Here is a 15,052-nt window from a genome sequence, read left to right as displayed (position 1 = left end):
TACATTGAGGACTACCTGTCTTTGCATTCAAATCAAATTCTTTCTTGGTTCTCTCTGAAAATGGTACAAATATTTTTCCCCCAAACCTCCAAAGTAAATCAGATATTTTTTTCCCCTAGTTTTGTAATTCAGGACTTGTGGTGTTCCAATATTTGAGGAGAAAGTCAACCTATTCTCCAAAACACCTGAGGACAGGTAGTAACAAATGGAAGATGATCAGAGAGCCAACCTGGAACTAAGGAGAAATTCCCTGACACCCATAATTAATTAATCAGTGGAACAGCTTGCCTCCCCAGGTTGTGGGTACTCCAACACCAGATGTTTTTAAGGAGAGAGAGGGCAGCCATTTGTCCAGGAGGGTATAGGGTTTCTTTCTTGAGCAGGGGTTGGACTAGAAGACCTCCAAGGTCCCTTTCAGCTCTGTTATTCTCAGGGCTTTTTTGTCACAGAACACTCAGAATGGAGTTCCGGCACCTTTTTTGGTGCCTATGCCTATCCTGATTGACTGCCTCCTGCATCGGGCGTCCTTGAACAGGGCCAGCTGTGGGTCATCTTCATCCACGCTGTCAGGCTCACACAGCTGGGTCTGCGTCGTGACCAGATGGGAGGGGCCTGGCTGAGGGCTCTCATCAGCAAGCTCTCCAACCCCCTCAGCAACCTCTCCAACACCCCCCTCCTCCTCCTCTGAATCATCCGACCCAAATGCCGAACCCACAGGCTGACCCTGAATCACAACACTAAGAAACCTTTGTGGTACCAGGGATCTCAGGACTTTCTTTAAATCTTTCTGATTTAAATATGTCTAAAAGTTTGCCTTTATTTTTATTTGAGCCACAGAAGGACTTCAGGAAACTCCTGGATTTTGCAACATTTCCACCTTGCATTCTTTTCTGGACCTGAGAAAGTATGGGAATTCTCTCTCGCACATGGAGATTTCTCTGGTGAGGGATGCTGAAAATGTTATTAACCATTGTATACCTAACTTCATGGAGAACGTAGCCACAGCCACCTTCTACAATGGTTATTAACATATTCTGTCGAGAAAACCCCTGTGATGCAGTCACCAAGAATCAAATAATCTTCAAGAGAGTCTTGTTTTTATTTTATTTTTATTTTTTTTGTATTTTCACTGCAGTTGCCTTCTATCTGTGATCTCATTAAACTCACTGTTATGGATGGGTGAGTACTTGCAGTTTCTGTTATTTCTGCACTTCAGTACTGTATAAAATCTTGAATGTTTGCCCCAAAGCATTTAGATAAAGCATATCCTGGTATTTCTCAAACATGGTATATCATGCCACCATTGGAAGCAGCAGGAATAGAAAATAAGACTCATTATACTTTTTCTGTTTTAAATTGTCAATCATCCATTCTGGAATCAGTCAATCTCCAAAGCAAAGCAAAGCAAAACAACCACACACACATACACACACACACACACACACAGAGAGAGAGAGAGAGAGAGAGAGAGAGAGAGAGAGAGAGAGAGAGAGAGAGAGAGAGAGAGAGAGAGAGAGAGAGAGACTTTTTAGCCCTTTGCCTGCTATTCCCCATGACAAATTAATTTCTTCATGATGAAGCTTTATTTAATTTGTGTGTGTGTGTGTGTGTGTGTGTGTGTGTGTGTAATTATTTTTAAAGAGCAATTGTCCCCAATTTGGGTGTGAGCCTGATGCTGAGGCCAATGGAGAACACCAGACACGGGATGCAGGTTTTGTTTCCTTTTATTGAAGCGCTCCAAGAAAAGGGGTCCTGGCCAAAATGCCAAGGGACCTTGAACAATAGAATTAAGAAAACTTTATACATTTTCACCAAAGCAGAAGGTGGGATAAGGTGGGATATATAAGAAATCTAATCCAATCTAATCAACATTTTAATAATGATCTAACAATTGTTCTAGCTGTTTCTAGTCGTCCCTATTCCTAAGCCTTGGCTAATCAATGCTTCAGGAGTTATCTAATACACATCCTATTTGCTCCCTAGCCGTAGCCTTGCTTTGCTTTAGCAGACAGCCCATCAAAAGTGCTGAAGGGTTTTATCTAACCCCCATTCCACTAAAAAGCATATTTCTACAAGGGATTTTAAAAAATGAAATACTGGCAGACTCCCAGTATTTCTTGTTTCCCCCCTAGGGCAGAAGACGGAGATGGCACCATCTTGGGCACAGCCTTCATCAGCCTTTCCCAGATCTCTTGCGCAGGAGCTGGAACAAAAAGTAAGAACTTTTCCACCCCCTTTAAGACTTGTGGACTTCAACTCCCAGAATTCCCCACTCAATATGGTTGGCTGGGGAATTCTGAGAGTTGAAGTCTACAAGCCTTAAAGTTGCCATGTTTGGAGACCCCTGCCCTTGAGGATGCTTCAGAATAATAATAATAATAATAATAATAATAATAATAATAATAATAATAATAATAATAATAATAATAATAATAATAATAATAATAATAATTAATAATTAATAATAATAATAATAATAATAATAATAATAATAATAAACCTTTATTGTCAAAGTACAACATGTGTACATTGAGATTAGCTGAGCCTCCCCCCGTGCTCTCTCCCCCCAACACACAGTGACAACAAGTGCAGAACCTCAAGATCATAGTTCTCCAACAGAAGCCCTGATGCCGTCAGTTGCATTATTACATCATTGCCCAGTTATATCATTTGCTTGGATGGGGTTGTGATGTCCATGATGTCATTTGCCTCCCATGAACTTGACAGTATTATTTGTAGAGCCAGACATGCAACTGCTTTGTTGAAAGCTCCATCTTGTCTCCACTTGTTCTGTCCCAGCCTACATAAGTCCTTCCTTGTTAACTCACAAGAACAAACACCTCTTCCAACAAGCAGGCTGGAAATGCAGGAAAAACAAACCCCTTTTAATATTATTTACAGACCTGCAAAATGTCCCAAAAGCAAAGACAAACAAAACACGATTCAAATGGAGAATTGTTCACAGGCAAGGCAATCAGAACATGATCCCATGAAACTTGAGTCCTTTGCAAATGGTTGCCTTCAGCAACCAACATCGTCCACACCTTCCCTTTTTATTATGCAGCCCCAAGGCGTCGCTTCTCAATGCTTTCTCCTTCATCCTTGGAGTCGCCCCATTGCCTCCCTCTGTCCTGCTCTTGTTGCCTGTCGGCATTTGTGAGCGTCTATGATGTCTTCCAACTGTGAGTCCTCAGAGTCTAACTCAGCTTCCCAGCACAGCTGGGTCTCAGCCTGAGCATGAGTGGAAGGGCCAGGCTCTTCATCAGATTGTAAGTCCTGGAATTCATCAGAGCCTTCCTCCGACTCTGCTGGCTCTCCAGGCCCCTCCTCCTCCTCCTCTGATTCCCAGACTCAACTGCCGGGTCCACTGGCTGGCACGGAATCACAACACCACTAATCATCCACTGGGCCACTTTCAACATGTTCCCGTTTGGTTTTAAAGTCGCTAATCTGGTGCTGAGTTCTTTCTCTGAGGTGGCAGCTGTTTCCATCCAAGCTCACCCAATCCTTAACTTTTGGAGGCATTCTCTAGTGATGGTATTAGCAGAGTGTGTGACATCTTATTCCACCCATTCACATCCAGCCGCATCGTGGGACCATTTCAGTCGCACATTTCCCTGACCCAGGACCCATAACCCTCTAGATACTTGGAGTTCAGTTTTCTGAAGTGTCAGCATTTGATATGCCTTCTGTGGAATTCTGGGTGTTGAAAGTCACACATTTGGATATAATGAAGGGTTATTTTGTTCTTTTCTTGTTTTCCCTTCTCTGTACTTTTTTCAGCCTCACTTAAATGTGTCGGTACGGGCACCCTTTGCTGCACTGATGTTCTTTCAAGAAGTGCTTTGGAAAAAAGTTTTGACCACCCCTTTGAAGATCCATACACCCTGACACTCCCCACCCCCATCTGATCTTATCTCAAATTCAGTTCATCGGTTGCCATCACATCATGTTCCGTTCCTGGGGACTGTGTGGACAAATGTTTACCATACTCAAAGCTCTCCCAAGGATATTCCCATGATCCCGTTGATCTCGATTATTTACTTTCTGCCCCATTTTTGCCTTTCTCCACTTCCCTTCTTTTTATCAAATATGTTTTTTTTCTAACTCACATCACATGCCCAAATGCATCGTGAAATAGGCCAACATCTTTCTATCAGGTGGCAAATTTCCTCAGGATTAATTTTTGGAGGCCGTATTCCAGGTGGAGTACAAACAAGCAGAGAGTTGCTGTAACTTATACTTCTATTTAGTTTCTACTACAGGTAGTCTTTGACTTACAACCACAACTGAGCCCAAAATTTAAGTGGCTAAGTGAGACATTTGTTAAGTGAATTTTGCCCCATTATACAACCTTTCTTGCCATAGTTGTTAAGTGAATCACTGCAGCTCTTAAGTTGTTAAGTGAATCTGGCTTCCCCATTGACTTTGTCTGTCAGAAGGGAATCACCAGGACACTCCGTCCGTCATAAATGCGAGTCAGTTGCCAAGCATCTGAATTTTGATTACATGACTTTGGGAATGCTGCCATGGTCATGTGTGCAAAATGGTCATAAGTGACTTTTTCCAGGGCCGTTGTAACTTCCAATGGTCACCAAATGAACTGTTGTAAATTGAGGACTACTTGTATTGTTACCCCTCTGTTCTTGACATTTTTCTGACATCTTTTCTACTTTGCATTAAAAAAAAATCTCTAGGCTGATCACTTCAGTGGGATTTGGGAACTGGACCGAGGCTTTCAGGAAATAAGCCAAGAGAAACCCATGAATTCATCAGCCAGTGTGCAAATTCATTTTTCTCTTTGCTTTCAGAAGAGACCTCAGGCTTCTTACCTTGCTTTGGTCCCAGCTTTCTCACCTTCTACGGAAGCCAGCAGGAGTTTCTGAATCCAGATGAATCTCCTGAGAAACGCAGGATTCAGGCGGTAAATTTGTCCCATTAAACCAAGAAAAGTGTTCTGAGGGGAGGTCTAAAATGGATTGTTCCATTTGTCCTGCAAGACACAGTAGCTGAAAAGTTAAACAGACTTATAGGATTATGGCACATACATTCAGAGAGAGATCAGCTTTGCCTGTTTGTCCGTAGGTTTAACAGGGGTAAGCCACCTTGGCTCTTTTATGACTCATGGACTTCAACTCCCAGAATTCCTGAGCCAGCCATGCTGAGGGGAAAGGGAGAAGTTTCCAAGCTGAGCCATGCTGGCTCAGGAATTCTGGGAGTTGAAGTCCACGAGTCATGAGGGGGCCACAGTTCCCTCATGCTGGCTCAGGAATTCTGGGAGTTGAATTCTACGAGTCATGAGGGGGCCATAGTTCCCCCACACTGGCTCAGGAATTCTGGGAGTTGAAGTCCATGAGTCATGAGTGGGCCATAGTTCCCTCATGCTGGCTCAGGAATTCTGGGAGTTGGAGTCCACGAGTCATAAAAGAGCCAAGGTTGCCTACCCCTGGTTTAGGGCTATCCATTTACTGCAGGGGTGGGGAACGATGGGCCTTTTATGACTTCTGGACTTCAACTAGCTCAGTTGAAGTCCACAAGACATAAAGGGGCCATTGTTCTCCACCCCTGATTTAGTGGATAGACCATCTGCAGCACAGACCTGAAATTTATGCACCTTTTTTGACAGGGTTTTAAGGAGCAAAATAGGCGGTGGAGATACGTAAGCTCCATCGTCAAGGCAACAAGAGGCGAAACATTTTTTTAAAAGTCTAGAACATTCAGATAGCATTTGGAAGCAGCTCAGGCAGACACCTCTATGATTCCCTGCAGTATAAGTAGGGGAAAGAGTTCCAACACAATTAGACTTGCAAGATCTCAATAAAAGTAATTTTAACCTTTCTGTGAAGTTGATTTCTTGATCTCTCATGTTTCAGGCTTTCCTAATCATGCAGTCAGGAATTAAAATTATTGTTGTTGTTTTTGTAAAAAAAATCATATTCTCAGGATTACAGGCCACCATCTGGTGTTGTAAATTTTATGACTTCCAGGCTCCGTCCTTCCATTGAATCAACTCATGTTCAGTTGAGACCATATTACTTGATTGCATGGCCAAGAGACTAAACTTCCACACATATATCAACCTGCACAATATAAGACCCGCCCAATTGAAGAACGTATGAAAAGATTCCTGGCATTTTTTTTAATGCTTCTCTTTTCTTCTGGCAATTGCAATCTGCTATTTGTTCCACGGACACAATCTCTCCACACATTTTTCCAGGAAGAAGGGACCACATATCGTGGAAGAGTTCTTATGGAGCTGCGGACTATCAGGGAACCCATCCCGGTTCAGAAAATTGATGACATCCCTGAAGAAACTGTTAAAAAGATGCAGGTGAAGTGGATCCACAATGATTTTGCAAGAAAATATCTCCTAGAACAGGAAATATGCCGTGGACTTTCTCCAGAGTCATTTTGCAACCTTTTTTTAAAAATGTTTATGATCTTCCTGCAAATTGCTCTTCATGATATTTTTGAGGTGCCTTGATCATTGGATGGGTGGAAGGTGTCGCTATTGGTTACCTGTATTTCCATCCCTCTACAGCCTTCATGGTTACCCATAGTTCCCAAACAGGAAAAGCCCTAATGAGAACTAAAGGAAGTATAAAAAGTGTAGAAAGCCACAGAGCCTCCAGAGACCCACACAATGGCAAACATGCTATTCTTACACCCCTTTCAATTGATTCTTTAGTAAAAATGTATTGCTCTTTATTAAAAATCGAGTTCTATGCTCTGTCCTATTTAGGGCTATTGGCTTAATAGTTGCCGAACACATTTAAGAGTTTTAGTACTATATTTTTGAATTTCCCTGAAATATTTCTATCTTAGGTGGGCAGTACTGATCTTTAAATCATTGAAATTAACAAATCCATTAAGGTGAAAAATGGGCAAAACGTAAAAAAAAATTACAAAAAATATATATATCTTTTTTGCTACGAATTTGCTGGATTGCTGGAATGTCATTGTTGAAACTCTAGCAACTGAGCTTTAATCAATTAATCCGCTTTAATCTGAATGAATGAAAATAGTTCAGTCGAATTTATAAACCCAAGTTGGAAGTAGCAAATTATGTGGGATGATCTGGGCTAACTTACACCTTTCTTGCATAACCCATGACCATTCTTGGTTTTCCTCAGTACTTCTTGCCCCAGTTCCGGTATGGTCTGTGTGTGGTCTTTTACTCTGCCACCATGTTGGCTGATATCACGGAACAGATCCAGTTTGAGGTCAGCCTGGGGAACTATGGGAACAAATTTGATGAGACCTGCAAACCGTTTGCCTCCACCACTCAGTACTGCCATGCTGTCTACGATGGTAAGCAATTAAGGGCAGAAGGACAGGCGTCTCCATGTCAGATCTGCCATCACACCGCTTCGCTTTGATGGCATCCTGCCATAAAGGAGGAGAGGGGGAGATGGGAGGGGATGTAGGGAGGGGGGGTGACAAGAACCAGAACTGCCAACCAGAGTCAACGGCTGAACAATCCAAGGACACAAGCAGAGGAATGGAATGTAAACAACCACCCAAGAGGCACCAAAATGAGGAACTGTTACCAAAACGCCTAATTTGAATAGCATTGGACATTGGCAATATGACCAGTGGGAGGATAGTCCAGGAGAAGGGGTTATGTGGGTATATTCAGATCTGGCTTTGCTTACGCTGTAACCACTTGCCTTTAGTAAAAGTATACTTTTTGCTAGAAATGGAGGCAAGGATCTTTCTTTCCTATGGAGTCAAGTTGGGGCAGGCCCAACCATCCAGTGCTAAATAAAGATCAATGACCTCATTTGATACTCAGTAGCCCCACTGTGAACTCCATGCAAAACCAGATTGCTTCTGTTGCAGGCAATTTCTACTATTACCTACCTTGGTATGACACTAAACCCATGGTGACCATCACCTCATTCTGGGAGGATGTTAGCTACCGCGTTGCCTGCACAAACACCCTCCAGTTCATTCATGAGAGGCTGGTAAGCTTCCAAGAGGAAGAGAAGGAGTCATTATGCCAATTCACCCAAGAAAAGTGTGATGGAGGGTTGTTGATGGGAGAGGAATGCATTTTCCATATCGGTGTCTTCAAATTTGGCTGCTTAGATCAATATACAGAATAACAGAGTTGGAAGGGACCTTGGAGGTCTTATTGTCGATTCTCCTGCCCAAACAGCAGAGCCTATACCATCCCAGACAAATGGTTGCCCAATCTCTTCTTGAAAACTTCCAATGTTGGAGCACCCAGAACTTCTGGAGGGAAGACATTCCACCGATTAATTGTTCACATAATCAGGAAATTTCTCCTTAGTTCTAGGTCAGATATTTATTTATTTATTTTTATTTTAATTCCATTTATATCCCGCCCTTCTCCGAAGACTCAGGGCGGCTTACAAGCTTAGCAGTAGCCTTCATTCTATGTATATGCCTGCTTGTTAGGGCTTTCACACACACCCCAAGCGGCATTATTACAAAGTCAGCTTAATTGCCCCCAACAATCTGGGTCCTCATTTTACCTACCTCGGAAGGATGGAAGGCTGAGTCAACCTTGAGCCTGGTGGGATGCGAACCTGCACTAATTGCAGGCAGCTGGTGTTACTTAAGGAGGCATTAGCCCACTGCTCCACCAAGGCAGATATCTCCTTCATAGGTTTCCACCCATTACTCCTGGTCCTGCCCTTAAGTGTTTTGGAGAATAGGTTGACCCTCTCTTCTCTGTGACAGCCTTTCAAATATTGGAAGACTGCTATCATCCCACCCCTCGTCCTTCTCTTCATTAGACTAGACATATCAGGCCAAACAGGTCTTGAGCCACACTTAGACTATGATTGGTGATTTTTAGCCTGTAGCATTCTGCTTCTTAACAGATGATCTACCAGTTCTTCTTTGATTCCAGGCATGTTCCCAGGATGGGGGTGGTGATCAAAAAAGTCAAAATGGCCGGGCCTTTCCTTTTTTAAAACTTGTGCTGTGTTTCAACCATATGGTAACTGCCATTTTGGCACCTCCTTGAAACCCAGCGATTGCTTCTAACTATAAAGGCTGGAAGCAGGCAGATATCTGGGAGATTTTCTGCATTTTTCCCCCCAGTATAGCCAGAAGGGACGCAGTGGCTCAGTGGGTTAGGACGCTGAGCTTGTCGATCAAAAGGTCAGCAGTTTGGCGGGTCGAATCCCGAGTGCCGCGTAACAGAGTGAGCGCCTGTTACTCGTCCCAGCTTCTGCCAACCTAGCAGTTCGAAAGCACGTAAAAATGCAAGTAGAAAAATAGGGACCACTCCGGTGGGAAGGTAACAGCGTTCCGTGCAACTTTGGCATCTAGTCATGCCGGCCACATGACCACGGAGACGTCCTCGGACAAGCGCTGGCTCTTCGGCTTTGAAACGGAGATGAGCACCGGCCCCTAGAGTCGGAAACGACTAGCATGCATGTGCGGGGGAAACTTTACCTTTACCTTATAGCCAGAGGTCACTTCACTTGAAGAGACACAGGTGGCAAGAATTGATGTGTGTTTCTTTCCCAACAGAAAAAGAACCTGGATACTCTTAAAACCATCCGCCTGCCCCATGACCCATTGGTGGGTGTTGTTTGGAAGAAGCTGCAGAAAGAATTGGTTGAAGACTGCAAGTAAGCTTTCATGAGCAGAGGGGGATACTCTAACAGAAATGTGGCTTCTGGGGAGGACAAATCTACTAGAGCAGGGGTCTTTGAACCTGGCCCTTTTATGACTTGTGGACTTCAACTCCCAGAATTCCTCAGCCAGGCACGCGTGCCTGGCTGAGGAATTCTGGGAGTTAAAGTCCACAAGTCATAAAAGGGCCAAGTTCAAAGACCCCTGATTTATAGTTTGGCGTGTTGCTTTAATCCAATCAGGTATGGTTTATTCAACAAATCCTGAGAGACCTAACTATGACTTAAGTAGAGGACGTATTTTCAGTATCAACAAAAACCAAATGCTTTTCTTTAGGGAAAAAAAGGCTTTGAATTAGCACAGTAATCTAATTTTTAAGGATGGACTCAGGTTTTAATTACTGTTCAGAACTGCCTATTTAATCTTGATTACCCCTTCCATAAAGAAATTTAAGGAAACATTTATTTACCCTTCTCCTAAAGAGTGACTAAATATATTAGAGAATAATACATCCCACCTCTGAGACTTCAGTCCTCTTTTGAAAGAAGTTTGGAAAATCAATGCTAATGAATAACAGCAATGCGGGCACATTTCCTGGCCTACAACTAACCTAGATTTCATGCAAACGTGACCCAGAGGGAAGAGTCAGGTAAAAAAGTAGCTGTGGGAAAAGGTGATCCATTGGTGAAAGAGGGCTGGTGGAGAACATCATCTTAAACAGCCCCAAATTTGGAAAAGCATTATCTCTCTGTACCTATCTAGTTCTAGGGCAAGGGATAAGCAACCTTGGCTCTTTTATGACTCGTGGACTTCAACACCCAGAATTCCTGGGCCAGCATGGCTCAGCATGGAAACCTCTCCCTTTCCCCTCAGCGTGGCTGGCTCAGGAATTCTGGGAGTTGAAGTCCACAAGTCATAAAGCGGCCTAGGCCTAACCCAGGGGTAGGCAACCTTGGCTCTTTTATGACTCATGGACTTCAACACCCAGAATTCCTGGGCCAGCATGGTTCATCATGGAAACCTCTCCCTTTCCCCTCAGCACGGCTGGCTCAGGAATTCTGGGAGTTGAAGTCCACGAGTTATAAAGTGGCCTAGGCCTAGGCCAGAGGTAGGCAACCTTGGCTCTTTTATGACTCATGGACTTCAACTCCCAGAATTCCTGGGCCAGCATGGTTCAGCATGGAAACCTCTCCCTTTCCCCTCAGCACGGCTGGCTCAGGAATTCTGGGAGTTGAAGTCCACGAGTCATAAAAGAGCCAAGGTTGCCCACCCCTGTTCTAGGGCATTGATCTCCTGAGCCTCCATCTTTATTGACTCTTCTTCCCCTTTCCATCTTCAGGAAGCCATTGCCAGCCTTGGACATCCAGAAAGCTGTGACTGTCCTTGATAAACAGCTGTGGAAGCTCCGTGTTCGGGTGCTCCAACAAATCAGCAAGGCCGCAGAGAAAACCAGCTGGAAAACTCCCTTGCAGAAACTCATCCCTAAAGTTGAGGGTTGGCTGAATCAGATTGCCTCAGTTGCAACGGAGGTACCCCTGGTTGTAGCTTCTAGAGGGTGGAGGGTGGAGGGGTGTGTGGACTGTCAGGATAACGGGCTCTGCCCCATGAAGGTGCCATCTACCTTCATGTTCTTTTCATTCCAAAATGCCTTTCTCCAATGTGTCTTCTCCAGAAGCGGAACCTAGATGTGTCCAGAACTCAAGTGAAAGTTGTGATCGAGGATCAGACCATGCAAATTCACCCAAATCTATATAATCCAAAATTAATCTCTTGATTAATTCTGAAGGAATATTAGGCACCAGGATCAAACCATTCTGAATTTCAGGGTTACAAGAGCAAGGCCAATAACAGATAAACAATTTCCAAAGCTTTTTCTGCTTCTGTCCTGGTCCCATCCTACGTAAGAAAGGGTCTCCCCCTCTTTTGCCTGGGAAAGCCGTTTCCCATCCCTCCCTTAACTTTTGCAGTGGGCAGACTGGTCATCTTGTCGCTTTTTACTGGCTGCGTGAGAGCAGTCTGACAAACTATCACACTGGGATGGGGAAGCAGAGGCCCTTCCTCGCTGAAGAGCAAAAGACAGGAGGAGCGCATGGGGTGGTCATGCTCCATCCACCTGTGAGATCATTCCCAGGAGGTACCCAGTGTTAGCAGTCTCTCTCTCTCTCTCTCTCTCTCTCTCTCTCTCTCTCTCTCTCTCTCTCTCTCTCTCTCTCTCTGCTTCAATGAGAATGACCAAAAAGTAACATCGCCACATCCTAACGCAAAGTCACAATGCTCGCCAAAGCTCTCGTGAGGATGTTACCATACCTGCTTCATCATTGTGGCATCGTTATGTTTAGGAAAAGATGAGAGAGAGAGAGAGAGAGAGAGAGAGAGAGAGAGAGAGAGAGAGAGAGAGAGAGAGAGAGAGAGAGAGAGAGAGAGAGAGAGAGAGAGAGAGAGAGAGAGAGAGAGATGGACGGATGGATGTATTGGCCAAGTGTAATTGGACACACAAAGAATTGGTCATAAGCTCTCAGTATAAATTCAAACCACAAAGTTTGTTTTATGTTTTATGTTTTATGTTTTATTTAATTTATATACCGCCCTTCTCCCTAGGGACTCAGGGCGGTTCACAGGGCATATAAATAAAATACAATACTATACAAAAGTTAAAACAAAGATTAAATCAGTGCCCAATTAAAAAAACAATAATGCAATCTAAAATGACAATTTAAAACACAGCTCCCCCATCAGGCCAGACCGGCCAATTCAAACAAATGGGTCTTCAGACCACGACGGAAAGTTCGGAGGTCCGATGCCGTCCGGAGCTCCACCGGCAGTTGGTTCCACAAAGCCGGGGCACCCACAGAGAAGGCTCTCCCCCTGGGGGCCGCCAGTCGACATTCCCTGACCGGAGGCACCCTGAGGAGGCCCTCTCTGTGGGAACGCACAGGGCGGAGGGGAGTTGAAGCCGGCAGCAGGTGGTCCCCGAGGTACCCCGGACCCATGCCATGTAGGGACTTAAAGATCATAACTAAGACCTTGAACCTCACCCGGAAGACGACTGGTAACCAATGCAGCTCGCGGAGCAAAGGTGTAACATGGGAGTACCGGGAAACTCCCAAGACAACTCTCGCGGCCGCATTCTGTACCAGTTGGAGCCTCCGAGTGGTCTTCAAGGGAAGCCCCATGTAGAGAGCATTACAGTAGTCAAGGCGAGAGGTCACGAGCGCATGAGTGACCGTGCACAGGGCATCCCGGTCCAGATAGGGCCGCAACTGGCGCACCAGGCGAACCTGGGCAAAAACCCCCCTAGTCACGGCCACTACATGATCTTCTAGGGTAAGCCGTGAATCTAGGAGGACTCCCAAGTTGCGAGCCCTATCCACGGGGGGTAAGAGCTCACCCCCCATAGAAAGAGATGGAACATCTTGAATGTCCCGGGATGCCGGAATGCACAGCCACTCAGTCTTGTCAGGGTTGAGCTGAAGTCTGTTCCTCCCCATCCAGACCCGAACCGCCTCCAGGCAACGGGACATCACAGCGAGGGCATCACTGGGGTGGTTTGGGGTCGAAAAGAAAAGTTGGGTATCATCGGCATATTGATGATACCCAACTCCAAAACCACGAATGATCTCACCCAGCGGTTTCATGTAGATGTTGAACAGGAGAGGCGAGAGAACCGACCCCTGAGGAACTCCACAAACGAGAGACCTCGGGGCCGATCTCTGCCCCCCTGCCAACACCGACTGCGAACGTCCCAGGAGATAGGAGGAGAACCACCTAAGAACCGTGCCTCCCACTCCCAATCCCCTGAGACGCCGCAGCAAGATACCATGGTCGATGGTATCGAAAGCCGCCGAGAGGTCTAATAGGACTAGGACAGAGGAATATCCCCTGTCCCGAGCCCTCCAGAGATCATTCACCAGAGCGACCAATGCCGTCTCCGTGCTGTACCCGGGCCTGAAACCCGATTGGTAGGGGTCCAGATAATCCGCTTCATCCAGGATCAGAGGGAGCTGATGCGCCACCACACTCTCAACAACCTTCGCAAGAAAGCGAAGGTTGGAGACTGGACGAAAGTTGTTCAACACAGCTGGGTCCAAGGCAGGCTTCTTGAGGAGAGGTCTCACCACCGCCTCCTTCAAGACGGTGGGGAAATAACCCTCACTCAAAGAAGCAGATATAACCGCCTGGAGCCAGCCTCGTGTCCTCTCCCTAGCTGCATAAACCAGCCAGGAAGGGCACGGGTCCAACAAACATGTGGAGGAGCTCAGCCTCCCCATAATCCTGTCCACTTCATCAGGGGTCACAGAATCAAACTCTTCCCAGATAACGTTGACAAGACCGTCCGTGTCCTGATCGCCTGACTCTGCCCAGCTGGAGTCCAAACCGGTCCGAATCCGAGCGATTTTATCCGACAGATATAGACTAAATTCCTCGGCACGACCCTGCAAGGGATCCTCCCTCACCTCCTGATTAAGAAGTGAGCGAGTCACCCTAAACAGGGCGGCCGGGCGATTATCTGCGGACGCAATGAGGGTAGAGAAGTAATTACACCTCGCCACCCTCATCGCTGCGAGATAAGACCTAATATAGGTTCTTAACCGCAACCGGTCGGGTTCGGATCGGCTCGACCTCCAACAGCTCTCTAGGCCCCGTTTCCGACGCTTCATCTCCCGGAGCTCCGCGGAGAACCATGGAGCTCGCTGGGATCTGCGCCGGGTCAGGGGCCGCAAGGGTACAACCCGGTCAAGTGCCTCAGTGGCTGCCCTTTCCCAGGTTTCCACTAAGGCATCCGCCGAGCTGTGAGCAATGGAGGCAGGTGGGGACCCCAGCGCCGCTTGGAATCTATCAGGATCCATTAAGCGTCTGGGGCGGTACCATCTAATTGGTTCCGTATCCCCACGGCGGGGGGTGGCAAAACGGAAGACCATCCGCAGGAGATGATGATCGGTCCATGACAGGGGCATAATAAATGGAGAGCCCCCACCAAGATCATCCAACCAGTGATAGGTCATAGATCATAAAACATAAGTACAATCATTAATCATAGGATACAAACAACAAGTTATAAATCATAAGATACCAATAGGAGAGGGTAGTAAGAAAGATGAGAAAAATGAGAAGGATAATAGCAAGGTAGTCCTCAATTTACAACAGTTCATTTAGTAACGGTTTGAAGTTACAACGGCACAGAAAAAAGTGATTTATGATCATTTTTCACACTTATGACCATTCCAGCATCCCCATGGTCATGGGATTTACATTTGGATGTTTGGCAACTGGATCATATTTATGACGGTCACACCATCCCGGAGTCACGAGATCCCCTTTTGCAACCTTCAGACAAGCAAAGTCAATGGGGAAGCCAGATTCACTTAACAACTGTGTTACTAACTTAAGAACTGCAGTTATTCACTTAACAGCTCTGGCAAGATAAGTCATAAAATGG

The 15,052-nt window shown here is 45.6% G+C and overlaps 1 protein-coding gene across 1 annotated transcript in view; it reads left to right on the top strand.

Moving 5' to 3' along the window:
* Window positions 1-15,052, top strand: part of FER1L5 (fer-1 like family member 5) — a gene marked incomplete at both ends in the record, with an annotated part of 107,134 nt that overhangs the window by 31,926 nt on the left and 60,156 nt on the right. The window contains 8 exons of the mRNA XM_081333394.1: window positions 1,136-1,179; window positions 2,133-2,215; window positions 4,812-4,924; window positions 6,218-6,331; window positions 7,134-7,311; window positions 7,843-7,967; window positions 9,511-9,611; window positions 10,955-11,144. Coding sequence (XP_081189520.1) covers window positions 1,136-1,179; window positions 2,133-2,215; window positions 4,812-4,924; window positions 6,218-6,331; window positions 7,134-7,311; window positions 7,843-7,967; window positions 9,511-9,611; window positions 10,955-11,144 — 948 coding nt within the window. The remainder of the gene's footprint in view (window positions 1-1,135; window positions 1,180-2,132; window positions 2,216-4,811; window positions 4,925-6,217; window positions 6,332-7,133; window positions 7,312-7,842; window positions 7,968-9,510; window positions 9,612-10,954; window positions 11,145-15,052) is intronic.

The sequence above is a fragment of the Vipera berus genome, assembly GCF_964194415.1.
Source record: "Vipera berus genome assembly, chromosome: 8".
NCBI classification, from domain to species: domain Eukaryota; kingdom Metazoa; phylum Chordata; class Lepidosauria; order Squamata; family Viperidae; genus Vipera; species Vipera berus.
Note: the sequence above shows the minus strand (reverse complement) of the source record. Positions and strands in the feature narration are given on the sequence as shown.